General features: G+C 38.0%; 1 protein-coding gene across 1 annotated transcript; it reads left to right on the top strand.

Annotated features, from left to right (window-relative positions):
• Nucleotides 1-1,557: 1,557 nt before the first annotated feature.
• Nucleotides 1,558-8,001, top strand: lrit3a (info leucine-rich repeat, immunoglobulin-like and transmembrane domains 3a). Its single transcript, XM_026182499.1, has 4 exons — nucleotides 1,558-1,896; nucleotides 3,194-3,660; nucleotides 5,534-5,839; nucleotides 5,976-8,001. Exons 1-4 carry the CDS (start codon nucleotides 1,781-1,783, stop codon nucleotides 6,995-6,997), a joined length of 1,911 nt encoding a protein of 636 aa, XP_026038284.1. The 5' UTR covers nucleotides 1,558-1,780; the 3' UTR covers nucleotides 6,998-8,001.
• Nucleotides 8,002-11,580: the final 3,579 nt, after the last annotated feature.

Raw genomic sequence — 11,580 nt, 5'->3', positions numbered from 1 at the left:
GTTAATCTACAAAAATACCAAAGACAACAAAGTTTGACAAGTGTAAAATTGTATTTTTGCACTGACAAGGTGATTCCTAAAGAGCTATTACCCCAAATCTTTTAATCAAAAACGTATCATACCTTGGCATGGGGGGCAGAGAGTCCTTAAAGGAATGTGATAAAACCAGAAAAATGTAGGACAAAAGAAAAAGCGGCACACCTACAGCATAATGAACAGAATGCGAAAATCATGTCCTTCAGAAATTGGAAACAATCCAGCAAAGACTTGACACACGACCTGAGAGATTTATCTGGCACATCTTCAGTTGATCCATCTACTGTTCACTGAAGCCTAATGAGAAATGGTTTCAGTGGAAGGGTGGCTACCTAGAAGCCATTCTTAAGGGAAAAAAACAGGGAGAAAAGGCTGATGTATGCCAAATTACACAAGAATTGTACAGAATATCAGTGGATAAAAGGTCTCCTTGAGTGATGAACCCAAATCTGAAATTGGTTGGAATCACGCTCGAAATGTATGGAGGAGGTCAGGAGAGAGGTACAGCAGAAAAAACAGAAAGTACTGTGAGATTTTGATCCGTCATGCAATACCACCTGGAAAACACCTGACTGACAAAGGTTTCATTTTTCACCATGATAGCGATTCCAAACCCACTGCCAATGGAGTAAAAGTGTACTTGGACAGAAAAAGCATACACAATGGCACACCATCAGTCACTACATGGTCTCCCCAGAGTGTGCACCTCAGCATTACTGAAGCGGCGTGGGATCATCTTGACAAAGAATAGAACAAAAGGCAGCCAACATCCAAAGTGGAGCTTTGGGTGTCCTTCAAGACACCTGGACACTACTTAAAGAAATGACAAGAAAGCTTGCCTAAAAGAGTTCTGGCTGTGTTAAGAATAAAGGTGGTCATACCAAGTATTGACTTTGAAGCTAGTTAGAATTGTACACACAGTTTTTTCAACTATATTTCCATGTATGTTTAATAAATCACTGTACCTATTTCAGGTTTACCTGGCAAAATGTAAAGAGATGAGAGGTGGCTCAAGCCACCGCTCAAGCCCTTTGCATAGTATTATATCAGCATAATGACTACCAGAAAATGTATGTCTTAGAATAACATACAAAAACATTAAAAGCAACCCTTGATTAACAGACCACTAGCAAATACTGTCTGAAAATATGAAAGCTTGCATTACTTCAAACATATCTTCAGCAGACAGGTTGAATTTGGCCACTACCTAAAGCTACTGATCCTCCCAGTGAGGCAATAAATCATATCCAAGATTACATTTTACACCCTGGTGCCAGACAGAATTCCCTCAGTCTAAAATATGGCCTCCAGCTAAATGACATATTAGTATTTGAGGAATCTCTTCAGTTAAAGGAGTTTGCATCAGATTTCATGAACATATCCACAGTGTTATCTTAGACACAGGCTGACAACAGAGGGACAAATCAAACTGCCTTATAAGGTGAACATCTTTCCAGAACTGGCTAGCGTGCCACATTGGTTAGCTTCCGTGACCCTGTCAAGCCTAAGAAATCCTTCACTAATCCCACCCCTCCTTCCCATCCCCCCGGTCAATCTGACAGGTCACCTGTATTAGATCCTCAGCCTACCGCTGCCTCTTATGTACTTTTAAAGCTCTTTTAATTTGTTTCTATTTGTTTTTTTTGGAGTGGGAAGAATAATCCTTTAGTCTCTCAAGGCATCCGAATGTCTTTTTTCCTGAGATCCCCTCGATGTGAGCATTTTGGGTGCATTCAGTGACATCATGCGACGACTTCTGTGCCTGCATGCATTCCTATGCTGCCTCACTATGGCTCATCCGTTCTGTCCATCCCAGTGTACCTGTGTTTTTCATGGACGCACCGATGGAACAGGAACCAGGTAAATAATACTTTGTGGATACATAAACTGTACGTGGCACATTTTGAAAATCTAAAAATGAAGGACAATTTTTCAATTTATGAAGAGTTTACGTAGCCTGCGAGTGTCCCTAATTAGGTCATCTTGTGAAAGGATAGTACTTTTTACTTGTAAGAACTTAACTTAACTATATGCCACCTTCAGTGCTCTTATTCTAAATAAGTAAATGTATAGCAGAAAGTTATATGTTCATGGGGATCATTTACATGCGTACTTATGGTATATGTAAAAACCACCCCCAAAAAATCCTAACTGGATAACCAGCAACCAAAAAAGATAAAGTCTTATATTTACTATGCGCTAAGAAAAGCAACTGTTTCTCAAGCATTTAATTTAATTAACTCTTCGCAGTGCAAAATGTGCAGGCCGTATTGATCCGTAATAACATAATGTATGTTACCTGGCATAGCACCGAACTATTTATAGGGCTACCTGAGAAAGACCTAATGACCCCCAGCATAATTAGTCCTATTAGTACTATACCAATAGTAGATAAAAAAAAGTTAATTGTGGAAGAATCACTTTGTATATACGGATAGATGACAAAAATCAGATATTAGTCAACCTCATGCTTCCCAAACTATTGAAATGCACCTTACTACTGATTTTACAAGTCTCTCAAACTCCACTGAAGTTATGGAACATCATTCCTCTAAAATATATTGCCTCAGATATAGTTTGGTGCTTTGTTTAATTAGGTCAAGAATTGATGACTAGAAAGGCCATGCACTGCACAATTCCCATCAATTCATTGACTGATGCATGTGAGGAAGTCAAGCTCACAGGACAAATCATAGAATGACTGCTAAAAGAAGGCTATAATAAGAAACAGCTATGTATTCATTTGTCATAACAACTCCTTCTAAGGGAGGCTAGTACAGGATAACACAGCCAAAAGATCCTCTCACTGTACAGACCAAGAGTTATGGTTTTTCCTTGAATATGTCACCTGTCCTTATATCCATGACTACAATTGATTGCAAGATTTCCACCAAGTTTACCAAGTCTCCTTGGTAACTACAATTATGTCAATTAAAGCATCATACATTGTGATATAGTGTAGATTGTTAGAACTGGTGTATGTATGAACGAATCAAGGGATGTATACCAGTGTTACACCTATTTGAAAGATCAGTGTTTCCTTAAAACATCTGTATCTGTATTACTCTTCTTAAAACAGGCATTAGCTGTTAATAGGAGGAGATCATAGAGATGAGATAAATCTCACATGAGATACATTTCTGTCTTTGATTTTCAGATCTGTACTGTGCAATGACCCAGACATGTCTGACATCCCCGTCAATGTCCCCGTGGACACAGTCAAACTTCGTATTGAAAAAACTGCAGTACGGCGAGTCCCAACAGAAGCTTTTTACTACTTGGTGGATCTACGATACCTCTGGATTACCTATAATTCCATAACCTCAGTGGATACTGGAAGTTTCTACAACCTAAAAGTGCTCCACGAGCTGAGACTGGATGGAAATATGATCTCAATGTTTCCATGGGAATCTCTCAAAGAGATGCCAATGCTGAAGACACTGGATCTTCACAACAACAGAATTAATAATGTTCCCACCGAGGCAATTCCTTACCTCCGCAACATTACCTACTTGGATCTATCCAGCAACAAATTAACCACCCTGCCCTCTGAGCTCATGGACATATGGCCACCATTTAATGGTCTACCTGTATCTTCTAATGCCTCCCAGAAAGTAGTATTAGGTAAGAATAAAATGCTCTGTCTGACTTGGTTTGTAGGACACTTTTCGGGTTATTTGTAATTACTCCAGGAACTTCTTTCTATCACCTGTTAATCTAGCCAGATTTGTTCTCACTGAGCAGTAGTGTCTGCCAGGAAAAAGTCAAATGAGCTTAATCTAAGCAGTGGCAGAGCTTACATTAAATGTACATTATTGCCTGATTAACTGCAAAATAATTAACACAATACAAGTGCATGTGTGTAGAAAGAATCAAAGAGAGAAAAGAAAAGAAAGAAAGAAAAACAAAGTAAGAAAGTTGAATTAATTTGATCACTCTATGGAAAAAAAGCTACTTGTAGTATAATCTGTGATGCATATCAAGTTGTTACAGATAGACTAAAGCCAAACCCCTTAATGTGTTTATGGGCTGTTTCCCTGCCTTTAGCGGTGCTGTAGTTTACTTGTCAGGAACAAGTTTAGACCTGTGTTGTCTGGGTCAAAGCCCAGAGTTCAGATTAATAATCCAGTGGCCTTGTTTTAACTGTGGTTAAGTCTGAACCGTTTGTCTTCTAGAAACCACCCGTGTCAGAGCTTTAACCTGAAGATTCACATTCACAAGTTCAGACACAGTGCACACAAGGCTTAACTGAAGTTTTAAACTTCAGGTTTCAGGTTTATATTCAACAAAAAGTTTAGAAATATTGGAATAACATAAATAATTTCAGACCGTTTTAATGTATGTTATTTGAAATAAATGTTGGATCAATTTACTTACTTACACTAGAAAAACTGGCTACTGACAGAAAAAAATAACCCCACATGAAATTGGAAAACAGACAGTCCAACCTGGTATGACTGCACACAAATGCCAAATATCAAAAGACATGAAACTAACAACGTAACACTATGAAAGTACGTAAACACAAATTCAACTGAGCCATCAGATATGTGGCAGTGCTAATAATTGTGCAAAATCACACGCTGTTTATTTTTTATTTAGTCTTTTCTTCTTTTGTATGCAAGTGAATGAATGTCTCTTGTACCTTCGGAGCACTGACAGTCTGAGGTTAGGGCCAGAAAGTTTATCCATGCCAGAAGAGCCCCTGTATACCTGAAGGAAATACAGGATTAAGTGACAGGAAAAAATGGGCCATGCACAGGAGGAGAACTTCTTTAGTGTATCATAAAAGTACTTTCTGTTAATATTAAATAGGAGCTATGCTAAACTTTATTATTTTGAATTAAATGCCAACTACACACAGACTTTCAGAATGTCATTAATGATGAATTGTTATCAACAACTTTATTTTCAACATGCAATAAATGTGCAATTTACACAAAAGTCTGTAGTTCTCTTAAGCTGGATTACAACTATGTTTTTAGTGATTGCTCGATATTTGTGCTAACACACCAAGCTAATGGAAAAAGTACGCTACCACAAACTGGAGGAAGGGCAAGCACAGCTTAGGTACTTTGCCACTGTTAAGACAAACTAATCTGCTTAATGGGCTTTAGTATCCATTGGTACATGTCCTCACCTATTGTGTGCACCAGGTGTTTACAGTGAGCTGTAAAGTAAACTTCATTACTCGCTTATGAAAGGCTTCCTTCCACAGTTCAATTATTATGCCTAAATTAAGACTTTAAAGCCAAAAAGAGAACTAAAAATACAAACGCATTGTACGCTGATGAATAGCATCAGTGTAATTTGTAGTTTTCTTTATAACACCATACTCGCTGCAGCTCTTTGAAAAGTATTGCTAGAGCTCAATGTGGACTTCTAAAAACTTCTCATAAATGTGACTTTATTATCTTTTGCCCTTTCACTGCTAGAATACCATCTCCACTTTTCTTAATGTTGAATCATATGTATCCTTTTTTCTTTTCTTCTTAAGGCCTCCAGGATAATCCATGGTTCTGTGACTGTAAAATCTCCAAGATGATTGAGATTTCCAAAATGGCTGAGACACCAGTAATTTTGATGGATCTATTTTTGACCTGTGCTGGACCAGAAAATCTTTCAGGTGTTCTTTTTCAGCATGCTGAACTTGAAAACTGCGTAAAACCATCAGTGATGACATCTGCAACCAAGATCACATCTCCTTTGGGCAGCAATGTTCTCCTACGATGTGATGCTTCAGGCTTTCCAACACCAACACTTTACTGGGCTAAATCTGATGGCTCACCAGTCAGTAACACAGGTAAATATTAAAGCTCTAGGAAATCATAATTTATCCTGTTTTTACAGTTTGGACATTTTAGCTGCCTTGAGCCTCATTCAAAGCTTCACAGTGATATATGACATATAGCTATTTCTGCTTTTGTTCCACTCTACAGTCCAGGAGTCACCTGGAGATGGCATCAGATGGTCCATCATGAGCTTGCATGGGATACTGTACAAGGATGCTGGTAACTACAGCTGCAAAGCTAAGAATGTCGCCGGCAGTGTGGAAGCCACCATTTCTCTCACTGTTGCTGGTACCATTGGCACTACTGTCCCCCCACAAAGACCTGGCATTGACACTGGGCCAAGCAGTGTGGGCACAACAATAGTTCCACCAACATTCATTCCTGACTCATTTATGTCGACAGTTCTCCCAAGAGCATCAACAATTGCTTTTTATAGAAAGTTAAAGCCTACCCCTAGCAATGGTTTACAAAAATCTAAAGTTAAGCAATCAAAAAATGAGCAAGGAAGCAACGTGACAAAGCTTGCAGCCGATGAAAAAAGCAAGAAAAGCGATACATCAAAGTCTATTAGGGACCTAAAGATTGTTGAGGAAACAGCTGACAGTGCAGTGTTGCTCTGGACTGCAGATGGGTTACCAAATGATGCTCCACTTACAGTGGTATATTCACCCTATGGTGAGGATGACACTAAAAGGACAGTGGAGACTAATGCTGGCAGTGGAAAAGTACTCCTAGATGGACTGTCGTCTGGGATGAGGTATTCAGTTTGCCTTGTAGCAAAAGGTGCTGCTGCTGGAAAAGATCCCTGTATTGATTTTTACACACTGGACAATGTCGAGGATGGTGGGCAAAACCAACTTTTCATCATCGTAAGTTGCATTGCCTGTGCTTTGGTTTTACCTCTTATTATCCTGCTGCTCTACAAGATTCTCGCTCTTTATTGCAAGGGACGCAACACCGGATTGAATGAAGAGGACCTTGAAAAAGAAAGCTATGTCAAGTTTGAGACAATATCAATGAAACAAAGAAATCTGAACTCTCACCCAACTGAGCTTTGGGCAAGGAGACCAACTAATGAATCAGAGCGAATGCTGCTGTGTTCCAGATCAAGCATAGACTCCCAAATGAGCTATAAAAGTGAGAGTTCTCGGTCTGAATATCTCTGCTAAAGCAGGAAGCCATGGTAAATGTTCACGCACCATGGTAGTACCACATTATATGAGATACTCTTTACACGCCTTTTGTGACATTGATAAAAATTATCAGCTATATAATTGTTCATAAATATATATTCATTTAATTACATCTGCTCTGGATCAGAGAATTAAAACACCACCATAAGAAAAGTCTTACTACTTGGTAGTCAGGTAACTTTCCATTGCAGTTATTTTGTGCTAACAAGACCAGCTCCCAAGTTAAACTAGTTAAACTAGTTAAACTAATGGGAAAGAAAAAAAATTGCATGAATCATTGCATGTATATTTTAACAATTTAAAAGTTTGGTAACTGCCCTAAAACTACATTGTTTTTCTCAAAGATAAACCTTCAAGTGAACTTTCCCGAATCTCAATTGTACAGTTGCATGGACTGACTTGATTTTAAGTGGTTCGGCTCTTGTAAAGTAGATTATTTGGGGGCAGGATATGTGCCAAACAAACATTTTTTTGCCATTACTATTTAAATTCAGGATTTTTTAAGTGGTCTGTCACTCCTTTGTAACAGCTCTGGTTATGAATTTATTTTGAAAGGCTTTAGCATAGTTAAAGAACCTTCCCCAGACAATATATTTATGATTTCCTTATTTTTAAAGCCTTATATAACAAAATAAATTAAATGTCACTACAGCACAACACATGGTTATAAATGATATCATACAAGTAATTAGCTGTATATGATCTTTGATGTCTTTTTTGATGCCAAAGTTGCAAAGTGTCAGGTATGAATATTGTGATAGTGTCAGAGAAAAGCCCAGATTTTTCCATAACATTTCCATGATCATGTTGGCTTTAAACATTAAGCCAAACGTTGCCTTTATAGAAAAGTACTGTCAGTGTGTTTGTACATAACGGACTCATTAATATTGCCACTTTATATGACATGATGTATGTATCTAATTGTCTATAAATGCACTGTGCATTTGTTTTTAATAAACAGAACAACTGTGTAATTATAAGTTGGACATATTACTACACTATATGATCTGCGTAGATAGGTGTAAAATTTTCACATGAAGAACGCATCTCAAAGCAATTTTCCAAAACCTAACAAACTGGTTAAAGAAAAGAAAAGTTGTTGATGGATTTTAATACATTTGCTTTAAATTACTATATGTAACAATATATGTCTGTATGGTATGCTTAGTGCACATTTTTAAAAAGTTTAGAAAGACATTTTAAATGTGATAATTCAATTATCAACAGGCCGAGGTAGATTTCTTTGACAAAATCAACAGGTCACAGCTGCCATTTACTCTGATCTGAACAGTCACTGGATTAAATCCTGTTTTTCTACGATACTTCTACGTTACCAGAAATAGGAGGTTGCAGAATTATAGCCTGTTGACTGCAGATGTACTGCAAATGTCAGCACTATGTCCAGGCATATTATACTCATGAATAGGCTTTTTGTGTAGGTGTGTAAAAATTATTATATGTGTTGTGGGGTCTGGTAAACGTAGAGGCATACAACGAGTGGCACCTGAACACACAATATCCTGCACCGGCTGCATGAATGTCTTCAGAAAATCAGGATGTCTTCTTGAATCAATGATTCAGAGATTAAATCCTTTGCAACTCCATCCTTACCTGGCACAGGTGATAAGGCAACATCAGGTAAGCTGGCAATTGATTTGCCTTCACCACTGGAAAAGCAGGTTTTACCACTGGACTGTTAAAACTGATGTATAGCATAAGCACTAACTTCAGGGCATTCACACTCCTCAGCCACACTGAAGAAGAGAGTCCACCTGTTAGTAACTTCTGATAAGGGAGAAATAAAATTATTTTGGCCCATAGATAACTGAATCAGCTCTTTACCCTCTCAGAGATGTGTGAAGGTGCATGGGTGTTTGCCCAACCACTCTACATGTGCTTTATGAACTTAAAGAAGGGATATGACTATGTGCAGAGTGGGTGGGGTGTCCTGGGGTGGGTATTTTTGGTGTATGAGCTATTTGTTGCATTGTTATGGACTACTACAACAGTTTCTGTACCATTTTAGTGAGAGTATGGTTTTTCTTTTCCAGTACAAGTCAAATCTGTTCCTGGTGGGAGTTGGAATCTGCCAGGGCTACACTTTGTCACAGATTCTTTTCATAACATTTATGAACTTTTACAGAATATCTAGGAGTAGCCAAATTATGGATGCATTTCTCTTTGGCGGCCTCGGGATAACCTATTTGCTTTTTGCGGAAGGTTTGGTTCTTTGGTTCATAAATCTTATGGACAGAATTTTTAGGCACAGCCAAGTAGTGGAAGATATCTAGTGTGTGGCCTCAGGATCAACTCTTTGCTTTTTGGAGAGGATGTGATCCTGATGGATTTATCAAATAGTGAACTGTAGCTCATACTGGGGTTGCTTGCAGTCTAGCACGAAGGAGCAGGGAAGAGAATTAGTACCTCGAGGAAAAGGCTGAAATACCCATTTGGGTTGAAGTTACTGCCCCAAGTGGGAAAACACCACAAAACTCCCATTTGTTTAAAGAGGATTCAATTCTAGAATCATTTAAAGAGTCTTGGAGCATGGCTCCAGTGTTCTGCCAGTAATTTGCTTTATAGACACAATGTTTGATAGTGTGTCTTCTCCTAGTACAGTGTCTCACAATGTATTAGACTAGGGTTTGATAAAGGGGCAATATATGCTGATAAAATGTGGCTAATATTGTAACTGTAGCCAATAACCAACTCTAGATTTACATTTTCTGTCAGATTTAAACCAAAAAAAAAAGAAGTAATATCTCCCAGTTCTTGAGTCCCAATATATCTTCTAAACTTAGTGTGTTACAAAAGACTGTCATTATGATAATTACTCCTTGAGGGTTTTGTTTTCAGCTCTTAGTGAAGATGCTTGCTTTTGTAAAGTTTTTAGTAACTTTGGAGGTTGAAATCCAAATTAGCAGTTGCAATAAGTGTTCATTAGGCTACATTAGGCTAATGCAAGGAAGAATTTTCTCGCCAAGAACAATGGACACATTACATCTAACTGTACAGTAAGGCCAGAAGAAAGAGGATTGCCATATTGTTGTTCATTTTTTTTGGGGGGGGGGGGGGGAAAGAAGATTTTGGTTCCTATTTTGCAGTTATGTTATTATTAACATGATTATGCTAGTATGGAAGCAAACACAAGCATCTGAGCTTTTGTTTAGCTCCCTACATCATGTACTTCTAGAGGTTTCACTGCAGTATTTTTATAACTTTTTGTCAGATGTAAAACTTCCAGTCACTCCCATTTGTTTTTTTTTTTGTTTTTTTTTGAATATTTTATATTTTATATTTATTTTTACTTTTTATTTCTTTCTTTATGTATGTAATAGAGCTGCCCTTATGAAGGCCATGCTTTTGCATGCAATACACAAACTACTTCACCACCAGATTGATCCTGTGTAACTGACACAGAATTACCAAAAAACAAAACACGAGCAGATGCAGCAGCGATGTTAACATGTAGTAACACACTATAGTTCTCTTTTTCTGGCAACATAAATATGTATTGCAGCAAGGGAATTGGAATTTTCTGGAACACTACTATGGTGTGGATGTAACCAGCATAATCTGTGATGTCAGCTGTGCTTCTGTCATTGACATAGCTTGTTTTCTTTTTTTCACAAGCAAAATGAATACATGGTTGACTAGAACAGGCAAAGGTTTTAATGACAGCTGTCAGAGTAAGGCAAAAAGGCTGAGAGCACACAGCTGAAAAAACAGACAAAACAAAAAGATGAATCAAGAGATCAATAAAGACGTGACATCGGGGACGTCTTTAGTTTCGTTATAGGTGCTATTTACCTGAGGTGCTTGAAAAAACAACAACATTGAGACAGACCAACTGAATGTGACATGCACAAAAATACTGAAAATTGTTGACAAGGTTTCCTGATGGCTCAGGTGAACAGGAATAAATCAGACCGTGGAAACAAATAAGCCAATAATAAGGGTGCCAAAAAGGGCCGTGTTATGGTGAAGGAATATTTATAAGATCCAGGACATCTGCTACTCCCCTTTCCATCAGGAGGAAAATGCTAAATATGGTGCAGGAGTACAAATAGGAAAGGACTAGGCCAAACTACCTGCAGCCCTCTTCCGGAGGCAACTGTATTTCCTGTGGAAGCACCACTCCTTTAAAGTATGTGACAGTAATAAACTTATTCAGGGCAGCTCACTGAGGGTGGTGTTAGGCCATCTACATGCTGTGACTCAGAAGAGGCTGTTGCAAATCTTCCAATATCTCCCAACATCTACACAGTGTTCTGGCCACCCAATTAGCCATAGACTAAGAATGAATAAATCTTTTATTGAATGTCACAAGAGATGCTTCCTCACTGTGTCCATGGAGTTACTTAATCACACTTAATCAATTCTTTTTTCATTGCATTATGACTGAAACTAAAATGGTATGTTTTTTAATGTTTTTAGTTTTACAATTTACAAAAGAATCTCCCTGTGGGAATAAAAAAATCATTTTATTCTCGTCTTCAGAACTGGCAACATTTATCTTACAGAAGCAGGAGTTAGTTTTTAATACAGCTATAATAGCC

Source organism: Astatotilapia calliptera, chromosome 2 (genome assembly GCF_900246225.1).
Source record: "Astatotilapia calliptera chromosome 2, fAstCal1.2, whole genome shotgun sequence".
Taxonomy (NCBI): Eukaryota; Metazoa; Chordata; class Actinopteri; order Cichliformes; family Cichlidae; genus Astatotilapia; species Astatotilapia calliptera.
Note: the sequence above shows the minus strand (reverse complement) of the source record. Positions and strands in the feature narration are given on the sequence as shown.